Source organism: Salvelinus sp. IW2-2015, linkage group LG33 (assembly GCF_002910315.2).
Source record: "Salvelinus sp. IW2-2015 linkage group LG33, ASM291031v2, whole genome shotgun sequence".
Classification (NCBI taxonomy): Eukaryota; Metazoa; Chordata; class Actinopteri; order Salmoniformes; family Salmonidae; genus Salvelinus; species Salvelinus sp. IW2-2015.
The window spans coordinates 20,285,571-20,311,228 of NC_036872.1; the positions used below are offsets into that span (position 1 = coordinate 20,285,571).

The following is a 25,658-nucleotide window of genomic DNA, read 5'->3' on the forward strand; positions in this document are numbered from 1 at the left end:
AAATAGTCTTGTAGATTAGCATCTGCCTCATCTGACCACTTTAGTTTTTGCATATAAGCAGGAATCAGGAGGATAGAATTATGGTCAGATTTGACAAATGGAGGGCGAGGGAGAGCTTTGTACACATCTCTGTGTGTGGAGTAAAAGTGGTCTAGAGTATTTTCCCTCTGGTTGCACATGTGACATGCTGGTAGAAATGAGGTAACAGATAAGTTATCCTGCATTAAAGTTCCCGGCCACTAGCAGCGCCGCCTCTGGATGAGCGTTTTCCTTATGGCCTTATATTGCTCCTTGAGTGCAGTCTTAGTGCCAGCATCGGTTTGTGGTGGTAAATAAACAGCTCCGAAAAATATAGAGGAAAACTTTTGGTAAATAGTGTGGTCTACAGCTTATCATGAGGTACTCTACCTCAGGCGAGCAAAACCTCAATATTTCTTAATATTAGATTTTGTGCACCAGCTAATTTTGACAAATATACATAGACCCCCACTCCTCGTCTTACCGGAGGTAGCTGTTCTGTCTTGCCGAAGCACGGAAAACCCAGCCATGTCGTCATTCAGCCAAGAATCAGTGAAACATAAAATATTAGCTATCCCGTTGGTAGGATAGTCTCGAACGGAGGTCATCCAGTTTATTCTCCAATGATTGCATGTTGGCCAATAGGACGGATGGTAGAGGTGGGTTACCCTCTCGCCAACGAATTCTCACAAGGCACCCGGATCTGCATCCCCTGTATCGGCGTCTTCTCTTCTTGCGAATGATGGGGATTTAGGCCTGGTCTGGGAGCAGCATTAAAATCCTTCATGTTCAACTCGTTAAAGAAAAAAATCTTTGTCCAGCTCGAGGTGAGTAATCTCTGTTCTGATATCCAGAAGCTATTTTCGATAAGAGACGGTGGCAGAAACATGTACAAAATAAGTTACAAAACAAGGCGAAAAAACACAAAAATAGCACAATTGTTAAGGAGCCCGTAAAACAGCAGCCATCCCCTCCAGCGCCATTCCAGCTTTCCCTTGTGTATCAAGAATGGTCCACCACCCAAAGGACATCCAGCCAACTTGACACAACAGTGGGAAGCATTGGAGTCAACATGGGCCAACATCCCTGTGGAATGCTTTCAACATCTTGTAGAGTCCATGCCCTGACGAATTGAGGCTGTTCTGAGGGCAAAGGGGCGGTGCAACTCAATATTAGGAAGGTGTTCTTAATAACCCTCCCCTATTTTGAACCAGTCCCTGGTTGTTGTGTCGCCTCGGCTCAGCTGAGGAATGCCAAGTATCTCTGGTAAGGCTGCCCAATTCTGATATATTTTTCCCCCTAATTGGTAATTTGACAAATCCGAGCAGCGCTGAAAAAAAGAGCTGTTGTGAATGGTGAATGTTGTGAATCAGAATTGGGATGCCTGTGTAAACGCAGCTAGGGGCTTGAGAATGGGGCTTGAATTGGGGGGTTGGGCGTGAGTAGTAACAGTGGCAGAGGCTGGCAAGGCATGTGGTCCTAGGATAATTGGCATATTTTCATGCATTGCTGAAAACAATGAATTAATCTCCCACCAAAGGTCGGAGTCAGCAGATTTACAATGTTAGGTCCAATCCCCCTCGTTTTGTCTTTAGGTGTGATTGCTGAGTCCCATGGGAACAAGTTGTACTACAGCTCTGGGGAAAAAAATACAAAATAAAAACATTGTTTAGTTGTAGATCTAGTCTCTATAAAAATGTTTCCACACCTTGCATTAGTGTCAGTAGGCCTGTGGTATGGATGGAGGTTTGTGTGCCACAACTCTAGTCATGTGACTCGTGAAGGCTGCAGGATCCTATCACTCTGGCTCAATGACTGACTCTAGTTACATAAGGTTGGACAACCTGTCCATGCGACAGTCAATTTTCCCAAAATGAGTAACCAAAAGGTTCCAAAATAAGTCACATTGTTACTATAAAAAAAAGTTATTTCATGGGTCTGAAAGTGTTTGAGGGCATTGAACCCGAATTAGTGTAAACCTAGACGAAACATACTCACTCCTGTCATTGTTAAAAGAGAAACCGTAACAGTGAGAATGGTGTAAGAGCCTCAGCAGGTAGAATGGATGGAAAATACAAGTTGGTAATGGGCTCTGTGGATCAATTTTGTTATATTTGCCCTCAAGCTGGACGATTTCAGCATCTTGTCTAAGTAGTAATGGTATATGCTGCCCCCTAGTGACAAAACATATTGCCCCTAGAGAGAAGTTATTTTCACATTACATTGGAAAGGGAAGGCAAAGGGGGATACCTAGTCAGTTGTGCAACTGAATGCATTCAAATGAAATGTGTCTTCAGCATTTAACCCAACCCCTCTGAATCAGATAGGGCTGTGCGTTCTGTTCACTCCATAACATACACAAGAGCAGGACTCGCCAACCCCGTTCCTGGTGAGCTACCCTCCTGTAACTTCCCTCCAACCCCAGTTGTAAGAGGCTCTATGCATTATACCGCCTCCCACATTCTATTTTACTTCCTACTGGGGTGCTGACTTCCAGAGCGATTTCCGCTATTGTTTTTATCATTAGCTTACTAGCTAACTAACTGTCGTCGATGCATTCCTGACTGCAAAGGAGGTGCTAATGAACATTGTTCAGTGCCTGTGTTCAGTTTCTTCAAAATGCAATGGTATTGTGAGCTCCTATAGTTTCCCGGTTGATGTAGAGCTTTATTATTTCCTTACTCACCCCTGACATGGCTGTTATGGTGGATAAGGGCTTTCTCGTAGACGACATTGGTCCGTGCAAGGTCTACCAGCCAGCCTTTCTGTCAAGACACACACAGATGCCAGCGCATGAGGTTAGGGAGACCCAATTCATTGCCAAGCTGAGAGTGCATGTTGAAAGAATGATCCGCGGAGTAAAGGCGCACAAGCTGTTTGACACAGTCATCCCCCTGACCATCTCAGGCAGCGTCAATCAATTATTTGCAGTGGCGTGCCTGTTGGTCAACTATCATAACGGACCTTTGATCAGACCATGGGCCAAGCCAGCATAAATGTACATGTGCTTATTTGCTAGCAGCAAAATAAACCAATTATTATCTAGGACATGAACCAATAATTTGTGTTGTAGTGAATATCAGTTTGTGTGGAGCTTGTATTGGCTTTAATTAGGAAATGAGTTTAGGGGTGGGGGAAAGAAATCAAGTAAACACAGAATAGCCAGAATGCAAGATTGAATACAATTGGCTGAATACTTTTCAGGCGCATTTTTTTATGGATATGGACTCACAAGTGTTATTGGCTTGTGCCAACGCTGTTCTGTGTCTGTGCAGCTGTGAACTGGTGGTGCAGCAGGAATGTTGAGAGTAGTGCGCTGTCTGGTAAAGCAGGGTTACCAGATGATTGCACATAAAACTTCCTGCAGCACAGGAGCAGTGGCTTTGGACCACGATCACTGGTACGGAGTGCTTTAACACCATCTGTGAAGATACGTGTGATGAAAGACTGAAGTGAGAAACAAGAATGATGTGGCCCATAAATAACAATAAACATAGTAGTGTCTGGTCTTCTTAACTAGGGGCTCATTTAACTATACAGGAATACATTGTGTCTCAGTAACACAATTACCAAACACTGCATCAACAGATCTTTACCAAATAACCTGTTAAGTGTGCAATTCAAAATTGGGATCCATCATTAAGATCTATTAAGAGTAAATGTTGACACTGTCCCACAGGAGATGTTTAACAATGTCACTAGTAGCTATCTATAACCTTTCCCTACTCTCATGCTGTGCGGTTTTTCACTCTTCCTCATGGACCTGTGACAGGCAGCCCTCATGGTGATCTCCAATCGTCAATGTATCTTTGTTAGATACTGTGGCTGGATACTGTGTATCTAACAAAGATACATTTTTGTTATTTTTAGCTAGGAAATATAGCTAGCAAGCATAATTTAAGAAAGCTAACAAAAATAAACATTTCCAGGTAGATTCTGTCAGCGTTACAAATTTTACATTTTACAAAGTAACTAGCTAGCTACAGTTACTAGTTAAATTAGCTAGCTAGCATGATTGTAGCTAGCTATATCTGTCACTGACTTGGTACTCACCTTCATAGTGGTCTATGTAGCTTCCTATATACATCTTGAACTCATTTTCGTTCTTGCTAGCTGGAGTCTCGTTGGCTGATTTAATAATTTGATGTAAATCATTAATATTAATTTGAGTTAAGTCCTGAAGACACCTAGTAAAAAAAACTGCGACATAGTAGTAGTAATGTTATATCGTCGATAACAACTAGAATGACTTTCATCTATAGTATGCGCCACCGGAAATTGCCACACCGGTAGGAAGTGTGCTTTGAACATTCGGTCATGGAATGTGCATAAGGGCTATTTACCTGATTCAGTTTATCAGTTGGAGTGAAAACCTACAGGTTGGTAGCTCTCCAGGAACAGGGTTGGAGAGCCCTGCGCTAGAGTCTAATCTGGCCATGTCATTTAAGATTGCATGAAGCGCATCGTCTGGAATTTTAACCATGACAATGACCTTCTCCCCCACACTAATGGTACTCCCATCACCATGCATCACCCAGGTCGTAAATTAAAACATTGACCTGGAATTGCGTAAGAGAAGGAGATCGATTAACATACGATCTTGGCCACCTTTACCAAAACTGTATACACTAATCTGCATACAACCAACCACCTTTTGTGAATAAATAGCCAATAAACCCCTCTGGAAAATATCTATATTTAATATACAGTATGTAATACTGAAACAATAAGGACCTCTCCATAAATGTACATTATCAAAAATAAAGTCTCAGAAAATATAGGCCAATCAAAAATAAATTAGAATAGAGCGAAGTCATGACCACGGCACATTTGTAACAAACACAAAAAAACAGAACAGCTACGACCAAAAGATTTGCTCTCCAGCCTAATGGTCAAAGGTGGGGGGGTTACAGTTAAGGCCTGGTGTGGCTAAGAGAGGGGTCCAGGTTGTATCAGCTAGGTCCTTGGGAGCAGGTTGACAGCCAATGCCAGTCCAATAGAGGAGCTATGAGGTCAGATCCATTTCTACCATTCTGTAAGTCAATCTATTCCACACAGAGGGGACGGCTTGGCTGTGTGAAGTCACTCGGATCCTGGCTTACAGTCCCTCGGGATGAGGGTCCACATTAGTCCTCTGCTACTAGCATTCTTTACATACAGGGAGAGCGTTGGCCAGAGGGTAAACAGAGGCTTCTTGGTCCTCCTCACCCGTTTGTCAACTCCATTCTCCTCCTTTAGCGTTTGTTCCGCCGCTTATCCATTTCCTTTCGAAGCCGGGCCTGCAGTGCCATCCTCATGGTGGAGTCCAGAACATTCTCCTCCGCTACGCGCTCCACCACCCTCTCTGGCTTATCCTCCTAAGAGACAGATGGAGCACAGGGGTCATGACAAGGACACATTGTACTGTATGCAACAGAATGAGGACAACCATACATTTTTTTAAGTGATAATGCCAGAGAAGCCAATGTTTGGAGGATATATTGGCATGGATATTCGGCTCGAGACGAAGTCAGGACACTGTTGTTCAGAGGAGCTAGTCAACAACACAGCTAACAATCACTTCAAACTGATGCTGGAAAGACTGCAAACTAGCTTAACGTCATTTAGTTGTACCTTTTTTAAATTTCACACACACACCTAGGTGATTCATGATTTAGACTGAGAAAGGCTGCTTGCCTGTCTGTCTCATCACGTTCATTACTATGGGGCAGCTGGAGATTGAATTTCAATATTGAAACATAGTTGCAAATGTCAGAGAGAGAGACAGCAAGGTTTATACAAATCTCCGCTGTTGAAAACTAAATGTTAGTCTAAAGGAAATGTGAGATAATGTCTAGATGTTTTTTTGTGGAGATCAAGTTTATAAATTGTCAGATGGGTTGATGAGACAGTGCAGTCAGATGGAACATGGTAAATAGGCATTTTAACGTCATAGATTTAGCACGTGGTAACTTGTGGAATAGACACCGGCTGGAATGCGGTTTTAACCAAACAGCATTCAGGATTAGACCCACCCGTTGTATAAACATATAGGACACTTGAAAGTGTGAAAACTCTGCTGAAGGTGTTGAAACTACACTATATGGGCAAAATAACTTTAGTGGATTCGGCTATTTCAACCACACCCGTTGCTGACAGGTGTATAAAAATTGAGCACACGGCCATGCAATCTCCATAGACAAACATTGGCAGTAGAATGGCCCATACTGAAGAGCTCAGTGACATTCAACGTGGCACCGTCATAGGATGCCACCTTTCCAATAAGCCAGTATGTCAAATTTCTACCCTGGTCAACTGTAAGTGCTGTTATTGTGAAGTGGAAAAGTCTAGGAGTAACAACGTGTCAGCCGTGAATTGGTAGGCCACACAAGCTCACAGAATGGGACCGTCGAGTGCTGAAGCTCGTAAAAAAATATTTTGTCCTCAGTTGCAACACTCACTATCGAGTTCCAAACTTCCCCTGGAAGCAACATCAGCACAAGAACTGTTCATCGGGAGCTTCATGAAATGGATTTCCATGGCCGAGTAGCTGCACAAGCCCAGGATCACCATAAACAATACCAAGCTTCAGCTGGAGTGCTGTAAAGCTCGCCGCCATTGGACTCTGGAGCAGTGGAAATGCGTTCTCTGGAGTGGTGAATCTGGGTTTGGCAGATGCCAGGAGAACGCTACCTGCACAGTGCTAACTGTAAAGTTTGGTGGAGCAGGAATAATGTTCTGGGAGTGTTTTTCATGGTTCGGGCCAGGCCCCTTAGTTCCAGTGAAAGGAAATCTTAACGCTATAGCATACAATGACTTTCTAGACAATTCTGTGCTTCCAACTTTGTGGTAACAGTTTGGGGAAGGCCCTTTCCTGTTTCAGCATGACAATGCCCCCATACACAGAAATGGTTTGTCGAGAACTTGACTGGCCTGCACAGAGCCCTGAACTCAACCCCATCGAACACCTTTGGGATGAATTGGAACACCAACCTAATCGCCCAACATCAGTGCCCGACCTTACTAATGCTCTTTTGGCTGAATGGAATCAAGTCCCCGCAGCAATTTTCCGACATCTAGTGGAAAGCCTTAACAGAAGAGCGGGGGCTGTTATAGCAGCAAAGGGAGGACCAACTCCATATCAATGCCCATGATTTTGGAATGAGATGTTCGACGAGCAGGTGTCCATATACTTTTGACCATGCAGTGTATGAACGTGACCAATAAACTTGATTTGATAGACAGACCTTGAGTACGATGTAGGAGGTGACATGGCCAGAGTCAGCCTGGTAGTCCAGCCAGAAAAGCTCAGTTCCATGGGTCTCTGGCTCTGTACTGGACCCACTCTCATTCCACTCCTCAGTCTCTGCCCCCACTCCTGGCTGAGATCCATCTGGAGATGCATATACATACATAAATCACCACTTACCAGAGCCTTCCATCAAGTTGACAGAAGAGTTCATACTATCAGCAGTGTTTTCTTACTTCCACGTCGAGGATGGTACACTTGGATGTCTGGTCGTCGGGGGTGTCGGGAGGTAGTGGTGTGCCTGGGCCTCTGATGCTCATTGGCCTGCTTCACTTGCTTATCATAGTCATCTCTGCAAGACATCAAACAAGTCAGTGTAAAGAATCTATCAAAACATTTAGAGAGCATCTTGACTGGCTGTATCACCGCTTGGTATGGCAACTGCTTGGCATCCAACCGCAAGGCACTACATACAGAGGGTTGTGCATACGGCCCAGTACATCACTGGGGCCGAGCTCCCTGCCATCCAGGACTTCTATATCAGGTGGTGTCTGAGGAAGGCTCTAAAAATTGTCTAAGACTCCTGCCACCCAAGTTATAGACAAGCAATACGCACATAATCCAAAAAGTTGAAATGAATTAATTAATATCAGAATGAGCAATATATCGGACTCTGACATCGCTCAGTCCGATATTTCTTCATTTTACTTTTTGGATTATGTGTGTATTGCTAGGCATTATTACTGCACTGTTGGAGCTATAAACACAAGCATTATGCTGCACCTGCAATAATAACTGCAAATCCGTGTATGCGACAAATAAACTTTGATATATAATAGCACAGATACAAAGATGAGTCCTCTATCCATCTCTACGGCCTGTTGGTCACACGCGTATCTGCCCGCTCATTGGCTAGAATGGTCCCACCTGATCGCGCCTGCCTTCCATCTTTGGGATATGCATTTTCATTGTTAGAGCGGTCACATGTATATATTGTCAATAAAATAGACAGTCTTTAGTTATAGTTAGGGGCGACAAATAAACTTTGATATATAATAGCACAGATACAAAGATGAGTCCTCTATCCATCTCTACGGCCTGTTGGTCACACGCGTATCTGCCCGCTCATTGGCTAGAATGGTCCCACCTGATCGCGCCTGCCTTCCATCTTTGGGATATGCATTTTCATTGTTAGAGCGGTCACATGTATATATTGTCAATAAAATAGACAGTCTTTAGTTATAGTTAGGGACGTCCCAATGAACCCGTAATGCACTATCCCTTTGACGAGCGGAAGGGCTCTGTTATATGTTGTGCGCATGCGTAGAAGTGATTAGCGTAATAGCGATTAATTTCAACATTATGTAGAAAACACTCGAAATTGAACATCTGCATGATCTCAGAATTGATTACATTGCTAAAATATACACTCCACATGTTAGCTCAGATTAACAAAGTTTAATGATTCACCTGGCAATCTGGTTCCTTCGAATGTGGTGTAAGAAACCGTGGCTCATGTCCAAACGACCCGTGCGTTTATATTTGAGCTCTTGTTCTTCATCATCACGCAAAATCTCCATCGTGATTGACAATTGATTTAGTATTTCTTTATATGCACAACACCACAACAAACTGCATCGTAACGTTAATCAAGCTTTTAAAGTGGGCTGCTGTCCAACTAGAATTGCACACGGAGTTACGAGCCTGTTCATAGTCTATTTTTAATATCACGTTTCTACCCCGCAAATGATAATTGTCTCACATTTTGAATCCTCATTCATTATTTTATTTAAATTGTATAATAACCTATGTGTGAAAGCTGCGTTAATTTAGAGGCCCACATAAAAATGGCCAACATTATTCAATCTCAACCATTCGGTTTTCGCCAGAGTAAACGTGAAACTCGGGGTACATTCTGGTTGGCCATTTTGATATTGTATCCTGGAGTTTGCAGTGTTTTGGCGAGCTTGCTAGTTAGCTAAATAAACTCACCAGTGGCTTTAGCTAGTTAACTATACATTTTCTCCATACACAACAAAGATGAACGCTATGGTATCTGTAAAACGGGAGCGAGAAATTGACTTGGAAGACGATGAAGGTAGCTAGCCAACATATTTTAAAACTTGTATAAGCGAACCTTAGCTAACGTTCGATAGTAACACGCTAACGTTACTATAACTAGCGAACGTTGGCGTTTATTTCTAAACGTGTAGCTAGCTAGGTTAGCTGCTAAGTTAGCCTAAATCACATTGTTGGTAACTAGCTCTAGCTGGCTAATTATTGTTAGCTAGCTAAGACCCCATTCAAGCATCAAACGTGTTTTTCCTAGCTGCGTTATTGTTTGCCGCCAGAGCAGAGGTTTCCTGTAAAAATAACGATCTGGTGTTAACTAACGTTACCTAGCTAGATACGATTGTTGTCATTGTTAGTTAACATTTGGCTACACTTAATTATTTGTTGAAATTGTTATTTGTCTTACACAGTACCTGTGAAAATTGGCCGTTCGTCCGAGGACCGCAGAAGTCGCCATTGTCCCTACCTCGACACAATCAATAGGTAATGTCAACTGGCCTTAACATGGAAGATGCACAAGATAAGGCATTTTTTGAATGTGTACTCTTTGTGTAAATCACCTCTAACACACACATTTGTCTTCAGGAGTGTACTGGACTTTGATTTTGAGAAGCTATGCTCCATTTCCCTCTCCCACATCAATGTATACGCCTGTCTCATCTGTGGGAAATACTTCCAAGGTAAAGTATCCAATACTTCAGATTAACGTTGTTCCCCCCCCCTCTCTACCTGAGAAGTGTAGAAATGATTTGACCTAGGCCGAAACCAATGCATGTATCTTCCAGGTAGAGGTCTGAAGTCCCATGCCTACACTCACAGTGTGCAGTTCACACACCATGTGTTCCTCAATCTGCACACCCTCAAGTTCTACTGTCTGCCAGATAACTACGAGATCATTGACTCGTCGTTGGAAGACATCACGGTGAGTCTACAGAGATGGGTGTGCACAAAATTAACTCTGTAATAAGAAAGAACATGTGTCAAATGTATCAATTCAAACAGGCACTGATTGAGTGGTGCTAAACTCATAGTTCTGAATTATACCTTTAACAGTTCTTGTTCAGTCATGGTTTATACAATCATCCAGTGGTATGTGTCTAAAGTTATATAGTGGTGGTAATGTATTTTTATTTGTGTTTTAGTATGTACTAAAGCCCACGTTCACCAGACAGCACATCTCTGGATTGGATAAGCAGGGAAAGCTGTATCGAGCCTATGATGGCACCACCTATCTGCCTGGCATCGTAGGGCTCAACAACATCAAGGCTAATGACTACGCTAATGTGGTGCTGCAGGTAAGACTGTTATCCAACACAGAGTATCCACTGGTGAATCTGACATCTCTCCATTCACATGCTGCTAAACATTTTCCTGTGTGATGATCATTCATGTTGATTATGGTGAACTGTCCTTTCAGGCCCTGTCCAATGTGCCCCCACTGCGGAACTACTTTTTGGAAGAGGAGAATTACTGCGGCATCCGTAGGCCGCCGGGTGACATCATGTTCCTGCTGGTGCAGCGATTCGGTGAGCTGATGCGCAAACTGTGGAACCCACGGAACTTCAAGGCCCATGTGTCGCCCCACGAGATGTTGCAGGCCGTAGTGCTGTGCAGCAAGAAGAACTTCCAGATCACCAAGCAAGGTAGGATTTTATTATCACACATTTAGTGAGACACAGAGCCTCGATCCTCAAGAGCAAATTATTTTTAGTACAGTTAGATGTATGTTTTGGTATGTGTTGCATGTTATGTTGTGAATAAGCTATGCTGCTGATTGGTCTCTGTCCTTCAGGGGATGCTGTGGACTTCCTGTCATGGTTCATGAACGCTCTGCACGGCGCACTGGGAGGAACCAAGAAGAAACCCTGTGAGTGTCAGTGGGAGGTGGAGGGAATGATGTTGGGGTAGTGTTTTCTGCCTCATTGTACAACCTGTGAGATTAACAAAGATATTTCCCACTTCTTTCCCCCCTCTCTCCTATTGCTATTATAGCAAGCCTTACCAAAGTGTTCCAGGGTTCCATGCGTATCTTCTCCAAGAAGCTTCCTCACCCAGATTTGGTAAGTGGCTTATTGTCAACCCTTTGTTAAAGACTTCAACATTGTATCAAAGTTTAAATCCTTACTTGTGAATTCGTGACTCTTCAATATGATTACATATTTGAACTATTAAATTGTCCATGTTACATGCCTTTCTCTCCCTCTCCAGCCACCAGAAGAGAAGGTGGCTCTGCTTCTGAAGGAGGAGTACCAGGAGGAGATGTCTGACACCACCTTCCTCTTCTTGACCCTTGACCTCCCCACAGCCCCGCTGTACAAGGATGAGAAGGAGCAGCTCATCATCCCACAGGTCCCCCTCTTCAACATCCTGGCCAAGTTCAATGGCAACACAGAGAAGGTACTGCCCTCAAACGCACTTAAATTTGTTCAGATGAACAGCACTCCTATCCCCATGCCAGCCATCTAACCCATCAAGTGAGATGAAAACTAGCCTCGGAAGCCTAGGTTTCTCACATTATTTATTTTTTTGAAAGCCTGGGGAAATTCTCCTCAGGAAGATGACAAAAAGTGGTGGAAAACAGAGGTCAAGATGTAAACTAGTGATGCGTTGCCACTTATCAAGCCAATCAAATATTTAGCATGGGTGGATTTACAAACAGATGTTGTGTTTCTGAGAAGATTTCAGACTAGCAACAAGCTAGCTGGCAGAAGATACAAAAGTAACGCTGCTAGTGCTCCCATTCAAATGCAAAATCTTCCAAAAGCAGAGTCAACGAGACAAGATTTAGAATGTTGGCCTTTGAGACTTCAGCTTCTGTTTGAAAGAGATTTGATCACCTCTTGATTTTTATCACCTCTTCTTCGACCTTTCCTCTGAACTCTCCTGTTTGCTTTTAGGAGTATAAAACATACAAAGAGAATTTCCTCAAGAGGTTCCAGTTGCTCAAGCTGCCCCCCTATCTCATCTTCTGCATCAAGAGGTTCACCAAGAACAACTTCTTTGTAGAGAAGAACCCCACCATTGTCAACTTCCCCATCACGTAAGTGACTGTTGCATACTTTCCCCATATACTCAGTTGTAATTTTGCATTGTGCTCAGCCTTATGATTCTGTGTGTGTTTTTGACTGACCCCTTGCATTTGCTCCTTGATCAGGAACGTAGACCTTCGTGAGTATCTGACAGAGGAAGCACAGGTCACAGAGAAGAACACAACCTATGACCTGGTGGCCAATGTGGTGCATGATGGGAAGCCCACTGAGGGGGCATACAGAATACATGTCCTGCATCATGTAAGTGACAGATGTGTGTTTTAAGATTTTTTTTTTGTGTGAACTCTACAGGTGCAAATTTGCAAAGCTTTAGATGTGCAATATTTCTTGATATTGTGAAAGAAAATACTCATCCTGTTCAGTTATTGGTGCTAATTATTGGTGCTAATGTGCCTGTCTTTGTCGCTGAAGGGCACTGGAAAGTGGTACGAGCTCCAGGACCTGCAGGTGACAGATATCCTGCCCCAGATGATCACACTGTCAGAGGCTTACATTCAGGTAAGTTCTATTGTCACATTGATCACTGATTATACAAGATGCTGTTCTCTAACTTACCTGTTTATGTGTAGATAAGTTACTGACTCCCACTAACTGCCAATTGTGTTGACGTGTGGGTTCTCTGTGTTCCAGATTTGGAAAAGAAGAGAGAGCGAAGATGACACAACTAACCACACTGGGGCGTGAATGAGGCATTTAATGAGCATCGATCATATTTAAAGATTGATTATACAGGAAAGAGCTGTCACTTGCTGGCTAGTGGTCAGACAGTATCCCGTGTAATTGGATACTGTCCAAGATGACCTCAGGGTAAGCCCCCACCACATGAGGACCAGGACATTTTATTTGAGGATTTTGGCTATAGCGAAAACAATGATGTTTACTATTTTTTGTTCTTCGCTTACATTTTTAACTGTAAATGGTAGATTAAATCAGTTTTGGCTTTTCTGTTTTCAGTCATTAATATTATTTGAGATTTTGCACAATTTGACACGTGTTGATTTGTCTTAGCCATAGTTGGGTCTTTATTTGTGAAACAAGGAAGTAAATACAATTCCAACATTTTGAATAAGACATGACCAAATAGTGAAGGTTACAAAAAGATGTTCATATTATAAGCAGTACATTATAGGATAAATATACTCATGTATACACAAATACTTCGGACTCACACATGAATATTACTTAGATCATAAAAATGGAACCTAAACATAGTTTAATATACAAAGGCAATGCATTGACATATTACTGGTTTAAAGGATTTCTCCATCAAAAGGAGGTATATGTTCACTCAAATACACTCAAGACACTTCACCACTTTATTTACTGTACCATATTTGTTTGCCCTGATTATGACTGATTTTATATGAATAACTTTATTGCAGATAACAGGGAAAAGTAACAATTAATTTCTAATGTAAATGAGGTATTATACTTGTGGATATATCTGCTTAAAAGGTCCACAATTATTTTAACTCAATCATTTACAGTATGTTTGAATGAATTACTTACTGTACTCGTAATGGCCCACACAGTGAAAATCAAACCTGACACCATCAAATCATCTCAGTGCTACATGATTAGCCTAACACAAGTACAAATCTAATGAAGGAAATATACAGACATTTTTCTCAAATTGCTCAACAGTGCAATATAATACCTGTTAAATTAAATGTACAGAAAAATTAAGGCAACAGTGCAGTCATTAACAAGTTACATTCTTAAACACACTTAGCAGTTAATAAATGCAGATAATTCATCATAGCTTCATCCATGAAGGGAGATCTCTGGGTGTGGTTTTCAGCTCTAGTTCCTCATGACCTTCTGGCAGAAGTCTACCATCTGGAGTTGTATCAAAATGAAACCAGATCAGATATAATGCACTATACCAAAACATTGATGTGGGTAGTGTTGTTTTTCAGACAATAAACCCTGGCTTGTACTATGCTTTAGTTTGCTTATTTACCTGTAGTTTGGGTTGTTGTATCAGATAGTAAACCATGGCAGATCTAGTTTACTTACGCCACACTCGTGAGAGGTTTTCACATCCCTGCAGATGTAAATGGGTCCCCAGGTACAGTGGTTCTTCCTCAGAAGATGCTGCTCTTTCACAACAACACACACATCAGCTCTCTGGAGGACACAGTGACAAATAGCTGATATACTGACTAAGAGAAGACTCAGTCACTCTACACACAATCACACCACTGTTGTCACTGGGACAGTCAATCTACAAGAGTATTGGTCTGGGGATTATAGACAGTGAGGTTAGGAGTGTCATACACTGTAGAGACAGTGGAGGACCTCCTATGGCTCTGATGTGAATGGTTTAATTACCTCACATGCATCCATTTGGCTTCCCAGAACCTTCTGCAGCCTGGGGCCATAGAGTTTGGTGAACATTTCACACTGGAAAGAACACAAAGACGGGTATAATGAAACTGACTTAACTGCTACTCGCTGTTTATCTATGCATAGTCACTTTACCCCTAACTAGATGTGCATTCGGAAAGTATTCAGACCCCTTCACATTTCGCTACGTTACAGCCTTATTCTAAAATCAACTCTTTACATACTTTGCATTCGGAAAGTTTTCAGACCCCTTCCCTTTTTCCACATTTTGTTACGTTACACCCTTATTCTAAATAATTAAATAAAAAATGATCCTCGTCAATCTACACACACTACCCCATAATGACAAAGCAAAAACAGGTTTTTAGAAATTTGTGCAAATGTATTTAAAAAGAAAAAATGGAAATATCACATTTACATAAGTATTCAGACCCTTTACTTAGGACTTTGTTGAAGAACCTTTGGCAGTGATTACAGCCTCGAGTCTTCTTGGGTATGACGCTACAAGGTTGGCACACCTGTATTTGAGAAGTTTCTCCCATTCTTCTCTGCAGATCCTCTCAAGCTTTTAAAACAAAAACTGAAATACCTTTACATAAGTATTCAGACCCTTTGCTATGAGCTCAGGTACATCCTGTTTCCATTGATCATCCTTGAGATGTTTCTACAACTTGATTGAAGTCCACCTGTGGTAAATTCAATTGAATGGACATAAGTTGTAAAGGCACACACCTGTCTGTCTATATAAGGTCTCACAGTTGACAGTGCATATCAGAGGACAAAGGAAGATGGTGGAAGTGGATACTGAGTTCGAATTAAGCAGCGCGTCCAGCAAATTTGGTGAAGACAAATGTTCTGAATGGACAAGACTAGTATTTGAAAGTTGGAACAAAAAGGAAATTGTCTAAAATTGGAGTGGATGATACGTGTGTAAATGATAATGAATCGCTTCTTTTTGGGATGCGTTTGTTGAGTAAGGCTGCATATGTGGAAAACTCGTTTGAGGTGTTAAAAAATGGTGAAGTATGCGCTTGGAAAAGTGGAGTTTGTCAGAGTGATCAGGAGAAGTATTATTTTGATTAATTGTATTTCTGAAGAGCAGAGGAAGATTGCAGTGGGCCTCAAAAGAATCCGGACAACAGAAGTTTTTTTTGTTTTGATTTTCGGTGTAGGGCACCCGTCAAAGGAGTCATCTCAGGGGTGGCGATGGATGTTCAGGCAGAATACCTGAAGATAATTCCTGGTGTGGTTGGTGCCCGGTGTCTGACCCCGATGGGTGAATGGTGGAAAAGAAGAAAGTCTGTCAGTCCTGTTGTTTTTTTCATAAAGAGCAAATGCCTACACATGTGAAGCTTGGTTATGTAAGATATGCCGTAAGAGCTTCCGTCCCCAAACCACTGGAGTGTAAGAATTGTAAAGGATTTTCTGGTCTGATGTAACCAAGATTGAACTCTTTGGGCTGAATGTTAAGCGTCACGTCTGGAGGAAACCTGGTACCATTCCTATGGTGAAGCATGGTGTTGGCGTCATCATGCTGTGGGGATGTTTTTCAGTGGCAGGGACTGGGAGACTAGTCAGAATCGAGGGAAGGATGAACGGAGCAAATTACAGAGATATCCTTGATGAAAACCTGTTCCAGAGCGCTCAGAACCTCAGACTGGGGCGTAGGTTCACCTTCCAACAGGACAACGACCCTAAGCACACAGCCAAGACAACGCAGGAGTGGCTTCAGGACAAGTCTCTGAATGTCCTTGAGTGGCCCAGCCAGAGCCCGGACTTGAACATGATCTAACATCTCTGGGGAGACCTGAAAATAGCTGTGCAGCAACGGTCCCTATCCAACCTGACAGAGCTTGAGAGGATCTGCAGAGAAGAATGGGAGAAACTCCCCAAATACAGGTGTGCCAAGCTTGTAGCGTCATACCCAAAAAGACTCGAGGCTGTAATCACTGCCGAAGTTGCTTCAACAAAGTACTGAGTAAAGGATCTGAGTACTTATGTAAATGTGATATTTTTTTAATACATTTGCAAAAATTCTAAAAACCTGTTTTTGCTTTGTTATTATAGGGTATTGTGTGTAGATTGATAAGGGGAAAAAACGATTTAATACATTTGTATTACATCTGTATTACCTCAATTACCTTGACTAACCTGTATCCCCGCATATTGACTCGGTATCGGTACCCCCTCATTATTATTATTTACTCATTGTTATTTTATTGTTATAATATATATTTTTTGACTTTATTTAGTAAATATTTTCTTAACTCTTAGTTTTCTTAAAATGGCATTGTTGGTTAATATGGCTGCACTCCCGTTAACGGGATGATATGACAACAGCCAGTGAAAGTGCAGGGCGCCAAATTCAAACAACAGAAATCTCATAATTAAAATTCCTCAAACATACATGTATCTTATACCATTTTAAAGGTAATCTTGTTGTTAATCCCACCAAAGTGTCCGGTTTCAAATAGGCTTTACAGCGAAAGCACCACAAACGATTATGTTAGGTCACCGCAAAAACAGTCCTTTTTCCAGACAAAGAAAGGAGTCACAGAAAGCAGAAATAGAGAGACAATTAATCACTAACCTTTGATGATCTTCATCAGATGACACTCATAGGACTTCATGTTACACAATACATATATGTTTTGTTCGAGAAAGCTCATATTTATATCCAAAAACCTCAGTTTACATTGGCGCCATGTTCAGAAATGGCTCCAAAATATCCGGAGAAATTGCAGAGAGCCACGTCAAATAACATAAATACTCATAAACTTTGATGAAAGATACATGTTTTACATAGAATTAAAGATACACTTGTTCTTAATGCAACCGCTGTGTCAGATTTCAAAAAGCTTTACGGCAAAAGCACAATATTCAATAATCTGAGAACAGCGTTCAGCCACAAAAGGAAGCCATACAGTTACCCGCCAAATTGTGCATTTAACAAAACTCATAAAAAGCATTATAAATCTTCACTTACATTTGCTGATCTTCGTCGGAATGCACTCCCAGGACTCCCACTTCCACAAGAAATGTTTGTTTTGTTCGGTAATGTCCATCATTTATGTCCAAATAGCTATTTTTGTTAGCGTGTTTGGTAAACAAATCCAAAGTCAGAAAGCGCGTTCACTAAAAGCTGACGAAATGTCAAAAAGTTCCGTAACAGTCAGTAGAAACATGTCAAACAATGTATTGAATCAATCTTTAGAATGTTTTTAACATAAATCTTCAGTATCGTTCCAACCGGAGAATTACATTGACTTCAGATATGCGATGGAACAGTGCTCCCTCTCATGTGAACGCGCATTGTCAGAGCATGGCCAGGTCATGGTAGACCTGACTATTTCCTGTCTCCTTCAGCCCCACTTCACAGTAGAGGCATCAGACAAGGTTCTACAGACTGTTGACATCTAGTGGAAGCCGTAGGAAGTGCAAACTCAGCCATATCCCACTGTTTGTTCAAAAGGGGCTGTGTTGAAAATCTACCAACCTCAGAATTCCCACTTCCTGTTTGGATTTTTTCTCAGGTTTTTGCCTGCCATATGAGTTCTGTTATACTCACAGACATCATTCAAACAGTTTTAGAAACTTCAGAGTGTTTTCTATCCAATACGAATAATAATATGCATATATTAGCAACTGGGACTGAGGAGCAGGCAGTTTACTATGGGCACCTCTGTGCACCTTTCATCCAAGCTACTCAATACTGCCCCTGCAGCCATAAGAAGTTAAAATCCTCTTAAGGATCTGTCCCTTTTTTTATTTTTATGTTTGCCTAAAATGACATCTAACTGCCAGTAGCTCAGGACCTGAAGCAAGGATATGCATATTATTGATACCATTTGAAAGGAAACACTTTGAAGTTTGCAGAAATGTTAAAATAATGTAGGAGAATGTAACACATGGTTAAAGATAATAAAACATGTATTTTTATTTTTTTATCGTATTTGAAATGCAATAGAAATGCCATTATAGAATATTGCATTTCAGACACCAGCTAGATTTTGGCCACAAAATGGCAGCAGTGCGTGTGCAATGTTTCAGATTGATGCAGGGAAGTATTGCAATACAGGACAATATTTTGTATCAAGTCTGCCCAAATGTGCCGAATTGGTAAATTGATACATTTTAAAGTACTTAACTATAGAGAACATACACAAATTATATGGTAATACAAAATCTAAGTTTACCCACCCCCAGGAATGTCATAGATTAGCTTATACACTAACTTTCACACATCTAGATGGCGGGCTGGGTGGGTATGGAGCCAGAGACAGCAGGGTTCAAACTGTAGAACCCAGTTCCTACATTTGAATATAAAAATGGATTTTATCAAACAACTTTGCTACATTTGATTTCTGGGACCCTCAGGATGACAAATCGGAGCAAGATTACTGAATGTAAGTACATTATTTACCTTCATAGGTGAATGTATCAAACCAGTTTCCTTGATAAAAGTTTTTTGTTCCTGTGCACTCTCCTCAAACAATAGCATGGTATTTTTTTCACTGTAATAGCTACTGTAAATTGGGCTGTGCAGTTAGATGAAGAAGATTTTAAGCTTTCTGCCCATATAAGACATGTCGATGTCCTGGGAAATGTTCTTGTTACTTACAATGTCATGCTAATCACATTAGCGCATGTTAGCTCAACCGTCTAGGTAGAGGTACACCGATCCCGTAGAGGTTAAGGGCTTGTAAGTAATCATTTCACGGTAAGGTCTACTACACCGGTTGTATTCGGTGCATGTGAAAAATCTAATTTGGTTTGTTTTTCACACCGTTGAATGTTTTTTGTTATTCTGTCTCTTACGGTGACTACAGCATAGATCACTATGTTTAGGCCTACTCCTGGAACTGGTAGTGGTGACAACTTGTGCAAACTCAGAGACTTCTCATACACTAAATTAAAATGTAGGGGCAGACCTTGGGGATGGTGTTGGGGTGCTTCAGGCAGACAGACTGGAGGAAAGAGGAGGTCTGAGATTCAGTGGCGTTGAGACCCAGGTGGAACCGGCTCAGAACCGCCATCGTACGGCAGGAATCACAGTCAGAGGATAGGAGCATCTCTGGAGAGGAGGAAGGGCGGGGGAGTCAGGGTTACAGAGGGCTACAATGTGGAAGAGCAGCACCAAGTGAGACGGACAATCTACAGACCATGGACTGCATAAACAACGAGGGGTGAAGAGGAGAGAGCCGAAAGGAAATGTGTTACCTACCACAGTCTTCTATCAGTATAGACGACGCACCACGGATATAACTTTATGATTGAGGAGGATAGAGCCCTGGTCTGAACAAATTATCCCACTCACCCATGCTGGGGGTCTCCTGGAACAGGTGCAGCAGGGCACAGATGGAGTAAGGGGCGGCTGACGGCAGCAGGAAGTTAACTATCTTCTTGCCATACTTGTTGATGAAGTCATTGCACTGGTCCTTGTAGCTGGCAGGCAGAAGGCCACACACACCTCCCATTAGCTTCACTATGGCATCCTGCAAGGTTCAAGGGGAACAAGGGTGTCCAGCAAAAAGTGTTTTTGTCTGTGTGTTAGTGGGTGCAGACGTATGAAAATAAGAATGCATTACCTCAATCTTATCCGTAGGCAAAACGCTCTCCAGTTTCTTCATGAGATAAACACAGAAGGTACATTGTGGGCTGACCTGCACCTAGAGAGGAGATGACATGGTGACAGAGCGTTCAGTGCAGACAGATAATGACTAACTGACAGCCAAATAATTTAGAACAAGACAAACACATTGACAAACAAACAGAAAGGGCATGAAAGGGACTTCTGCTCCTAAACTGTACAAAAGTTCAGCTCTCACTCGCCTCTGGGTTGGTGCCTGAGTCAAGGACAGCGTTGGACAGGTCCATGTCAGTGATGGTAGGAGAAAGCTGTTTAGGTGCTCCCCTCTTTGAGTGGACAGCACACAGTCCCAATACCATACATGTCTCACCTGGCTTCTACAGATATGAAGGATGGAGGAAGAGCGTTAATAGAGAAGAAGACCGGTTCTTGTATAATCACAAAATCATCGCCCTTGAATGTATCATAAAAGTGAACGTAAAAACATTTTTGATGGTTATGTTGTAGCCCTGTAAACCAGACTTCCCTATCTCTGTATGTTTGCAGTGCTCAGGAACTCACCAGTATGCCAATGAGGTACTGGAGGGCTTGGGGCAGGTACATCTGAACCTGGGATACACAGTGGCTTTGAGCCACACCTCCGGGGAGGCGCTGACACAGGTCATCCAGGGTGCTGTTGATCAGCTCCTAAACAATCAACACAGGTACATATTTCTTAATTATATTATTTTACTTTTAGATATGTGTATATTGTTATACATTGTTAGATATTACTGCACTGTTGGATCTAGGAACACAAGAATTTTGCTACACCCGCAATAACATCTGCTAAATATGTGTGTGACCAATACAATTTTATTTGATTTTGATATACAGTTACACTGTTGGTGACTCACTTTGATGAGGGGTGAAATTATCTGTCAATTTGACATCCTTCTAGCAGACTTTGTTTCAAGATCAGAGTTCAACATAATGTAGTCTCTGTTGACTAGTGTAAGGGAGTTTTTGCTAGACATTATATTCTATATTTGCACTGTAAACGGGAACTGAAAGATGGCGGAGGAGAGGTCTGAGACCAGATGTTTTTTAGATGTACATATATTTCTGGCTACAGAAATTGAAGTATAAGTAACACTTTCTGGTCAGGGTGTTATCTGCATCTCTGGCTATAATTTTATTTTATTGAGCAACATACTTCAGCAGAATCAGAATGGGTACTCACCTGGGTGTCTGTGTTGGAGATCATGTCTGTGAATAGCTCAATGATCTGGCTGCAGTCTGAACAGATGTCAGATGTCTGGTAGAAGGACATCAGAGGTGAGAGGTCAGTGATTCACTATAATTGGCCATTTCAGGCATAATCTCCTACATCTCTAATTTAACAACCACATGATCTTCAGCTTGTGTACAGTTCAGGCCTGAAAGCTCTGGTGAAAAAAGGGACACCACAACAACCATCTTTTTTAAGTTGAAAATGACTTGTTGCTAGTGTGTGAAAGCAGAATTGAAACAGGCTTGGCGTGTTAATAGAAATATGTGGCCAAGAGTTATCTATAGATGAATGATTTGTGAACCAAGTACTGGGGCGTATCTTCTAGAATAGAGAACACAAGCTATACAATTGGTAACTGTTAAGAGGGGACTTGGGTATAGTCTCCATCAAACCTGGTCCTGAAAGACTCATGTTAGATCTGTTGGTGTTTTATGCATACAGTAATTATATTACAGTAGTTATATCTTACTGATGACTGCTGTGTGATGTCCAATTTGGCCCTGGTAGGCTCACGGATGACCATGGTCTCACCTGTGAAGATCCCGCAGAATAACTCACAGTTTAGTTAGTTACTAAAAACAAAAGTTGTTAACTAGGTCAGGTCTGAACCAGTATCTGTGCATTAGAGACCTCTCTAATGCCCAGAAAGCTCAGATTCAAACTTCCATTCACCAGCTCTGCAAGCATTATAATGTAAAAATACGTTCATTGCTCAACATGGGTGACAGGCAGCGTAGTGGTTAGGATAGTTGGGCAAGTAAATGAAAAGTCGCTGGTTCAAACACCAGAGTTTACCAGGTGAAAAATCTGTCGATGTGCCCTTGAGCAAGGCACCCTTGTTGGTCCAGGGTCGTCGTCAATAATGGCTGATGTGCAGGCATAATCAAAGTGTCACTGGACTAGTGCACTTGCCACAGTCTTTAGGTTGTCTATATCTACGTTTCCATTCAATTGGTGACAGATTTTCATGTGAATATTCTAAAATCTGCATATAAACAATATGAACATTTCACGCTTTCCTTTAGGACAATTTGGCACCGGATAACGTGACCGGGAACATTTAAATTTACTGAAAATTTGAGAAATTGACCTCAGATTCAACATGGCGCATGCAGCGCCGTCAATAAACGAGGGATATTGGCCAAATGAGCCACATTTATTTGTCCTTAAAAACAGCCTAATAACAAATTACAAAACACTATTCCTTTTGTTTCGATATGTAGCATAAGAAAAACTTTATAGCCTATTTTTTATTGTTTTTTAGCCTACTTTCCTACAACAATAATTGTCCACCTCGCGGTTCAGCTGTCGGGTATTTGAGCACCAAATGCATCAAGGCATTGCATGCATAGGCCTATAGGCTTAGGTGTCCACTGTATGATATTAATATTTTAAAAACAAATATAGCCTATATAAAGGAAGAGAAGCTTACACCTAGCCCCAGGGAGATGGAGAGAGAGATATGCCGGCGGCATGCTACAACATAGCCATGCATTTCTTTATGTATGATGGCTATTGCGTCTGCTATACAGATATAGACTTACAGAAGGAGGTTAATTCGTTAATTTTCTATCAGAATATGTTGTATTATGATAAGCATTATACTGTTAGATTATAGGAGTAACTCTAGTAGGCCTAAAACATTTCTCCTCACCTCAAGTTCAATTGTCGAAGTCAGTGCACTGCCTTCATATCATAGGCTTGCAGTAGTCAAAGCTTAATAATAGCAACACCAAACCTTAACAAAAGTTTTTAAACTTTATTAGGGTAATATCAAAAGTAAGCGAAGCTATTGTTTATAGCGAAAATATGAGCATGCTATTATATTAGCAAACACAGCATTACAGCCAAAGCAAATGGCTCAACATAATTAAATAAAATACTTTCGAACTGATTTAAACATTCACAAAGGTTTTGAATATGCTATATTGCAGTAACTACCAACAAAGGCCAGCGCCTACCATACATGACAGAAATAGGCTAATGTTCTTTATTTTACAACAGACCTACTTATAACCTATTTTAAACTAAACCATTAAAAAGACACATGTTATTTAGCCAATACAAATCTCTGAACAGAATTAAACAAAACAGGTTTTGCATATTTTTTAAAACAGGTTTTGATTAATAAATAGGCTTACAATAATAACAATGATATACAATAATAATAATAATAATGATAAAACAAATGATTATAAATACATTTAAATTCTAAAACTGCATCCTACCTGAATAGGGAGTTGCACAGTAGCCTGCATATGGCCTTGCCAACATTCTTCTCATTTTAGTCAAAAACCGCAATTACCGGCTAAGGGAAACCGTGGCGCATTTTCCTATCAGAGTTGTGTTTCCATCAAATTCACTTGTTGCCGATACAAGTCTGTGTGTCAATACGTAGTGCACATAAAATTATTTAAGAGGTGAAATTCCTCAAATAAAAAATACAAGTTAAATGAGTTTCCATCGCATTTTCAACTCTAGGCCTACTGATGGTTTTGTCACAAAAAAGTGTCGCAAATGTGCTGACTCTCGTATGCATTTGCGCTCTAGCCATCCGTTTGCAGATACAATGCAGGTATAGCCTACTACATGATGAGATTATAATGGACAACAGTGACGATATTATTTTTCTTTGTCAAATGGCGTCGATGATCATGTCACCAGAATAAGACCCTCCATATTTATTGAAAGGAGCATCAACCTCATCACTGTGCACTTTCAAGTGATGAACTGTGAATTTCATCATACTGTAATTTATTTAATCCGTAGCCTAATAAACTGCATGCGTTCCCATGATTCCGTTACATTTTTTTTAAATCTCACATGTAGGCTACTTTACTCGCATAAAAAGGTTGGATGGAAACCTGGTTAATGTCAAGCCATTTTGAGGATGCTGGAATTATATTTTGGATGAACGTGCGCATGGCTACAGTCAATCAATCAATCAAACACATGTATTTATAAAGCCATTTTTGCATCAGGAGACTTTTGAAATAGCCTAATCCGATTAAAACATTGTGACTGGTTGTGTTTATCCCACATATAAAACGCAATACATTTAAAAAGTGGAATTATACATATTTAGGCTATAATCATGCGTTAGGTTCTAGGTGCGCGAGTAATAGCCGCTCGGATTGGAGAGGAGGCAGAGTACATGTTAAACTTTCTTGAATAACTGGGCCTGCCGGTTGCATATGTGGCAACATTATTATAGGACGACCCGAGAGAATGGGTTAGAACTTAGCTCTGACATGTTTAAAAATATATTTTTAATCAAAGCTCTCGAGTTCCAATATTGAATTGAATGTACTGTATTACATGTTAGGCAAACGGAAAAGGCAGACATTTATGTTCCATAATCTGGCTTTACTAATTAATGAAAAAAGCACTGTGGTCAAAGTCTGAAAATAGCACGACTGCTTCCTAGCGCAGTGTAAACTCATATATTAGTGCAGAATACACCAGGTCTATTTTTGTAACTGGTGAAACAATGCAGCGACAGCCATTCAGTGACAGAGACTCGATGCATTGTCTGACAAGGTTTCGCCAAAAAGACTGTCAATATAGAATCATATATTAGCTAGGGTAGTATCTACTTACCGATACAAAAATATGCAATAAAGATTGAAACAATAAATTGTAAAACCGCCATTGTAAGAGAGAACAGAGTATGATTTACAGTCGGCCCTGAATCAATAAAGGGTGACAGTAGGCTATCCAATGGCTATGAGTCCGGAAGCACAGATTGACTCGCAGCCAATCAGAGAGACAGGAAATAATGCATTTAGGCATAGTTTATTTTTAAGTTAAGGCAGTCAAAAAAAATAACAACATAGTGACATGTTATGCTTGCTGTGTCAAATTACCTTACCAGTTGACATGCTTACAAAAAACTTAACAGAGTTAGGGTACTAAGGGTTAACTATCCCCCTGGGGTAACTGCCCCCCACCCCCCTGTAATTCACATTTAAACCACAAGATGTCACCAAATTATTTTACCAACACTTTGCCTGGCTGCCACTGCTCTTGCTCAACAAAAAATGTCCTTGGAGATATTTCAACAAAACGATTTTGTGG

At 41.2% G+C, this 25,658-nt stretch overlaps 3 protein-coding genes across 6 annotated transcripts; 1 reads left to right on the forward strand and 2 right to left on the reverse strand.

Moving 5' to 3' along the window:
• Positions 1–4,700: 4,700 nt before the first annotated feature.
• Positions 4,701–8,918, reverse strand: LOC111957637 (UPF0561 protein C2orf68 homolog). Its single transcript, XM_023978522.2, has 4 exons — positions 8,717–8,918; positions 7,483–7,598; positions 7,245–7,390; positions 4,701–5,375 (listed from the first exon to the last, which is right to left on the reverse strand). Exons 1-4 carry the CDS (start codon positions 8,824–8,826, stop codon positions 5,253–5,255), a joined length of 495 nt encoding a protein of 164 aa, XP_023834290.1. The 5' UTR covers positions 8,827–8,918; the 3' UTR covers positions 4,701–5,252.
• Positions 8,919–9,170: 252 nt separating this feature from the next.
• LOC111957634 (ubiquitin carboxyl-terminal hydrolase 39) lies at positions 9,171–13,322 on the forward strand. Its single transcript, XM_023978517.2, has 13 exons — positions 9,171–9,344; positions 9,730–9,802; positions 9,905–9,999; positions 10,105–10,241; positions 10,462–10,614; positions 10,737–10,962; positions 11,112–11,186; positions 11,312–11,379; positions 11,528–11,716; positions 12,217–12,359; positions 12,474–12,609; positions 12,781–12,867; positions 13,000–13,322. Exons 1-13 carry the CDS (start codon positions 9,287–9,289, stop codon positions 13,051–13,053), a joined length of 1,494 nt encoding a protein of 497 aa, XP_023834285.1. The 5' UTR covers positions 9,171–9,286; the 3' UTR covers positions 13,054–13,322.
• A 380-nt stretch (positions 13,323–13,702) lies between these two features.
• Positions 13,703–25,287, reverse strand: LOC111957635 (prosaposin-like). Of its 4 annotated transcripts, none has more exons than XM_023978520.2 (11): positions 25,182–25,287; positions 22,051–22,112; positions 21,531–21,605; positions 20,870–20,995; positions 20,551–20,685; positions 20,307–20,387; positions 20,036–20,213; positions 19,650–19,792; positions 14,704–14,775; positions 14,389–14,499; positions 13,703–14,208 (listed from the first exon to the last, which is right to left on the reverse strand). In XM_023978520.2, exons 1-11 carry the CDS (start codon positions 25,231–25,233, stop codon positions 14,173–14,175), a joined length of 1,071 nt encoding a protein of 356 aa, XP_023834288.1. In that variant the 5' UTR covers positions 25,234–25,287; the 3' UTR covers positions 13,703–14,172. The 4 variants fall into 4 exon arrangements, with proteins under 4 accessions (XP_023834288.1, XP_023834287.1, XP_023834289.1 ...); XM_023978519.2 differs by lacking the exon at positions 25,182–25,287 and adding an exon at positions 23,810–23,951 and having other exon boundaries at positions 14,333–14,499; XM_023978521.2 differs by lacking the exon at positions 25,182–25,287 and adding an exon at positions 23,810–23,950 and having other exon boundaries at positions 14,389–14,466.
• Positions 25,288–25,658: the final 371 nt, after the last annotated feature.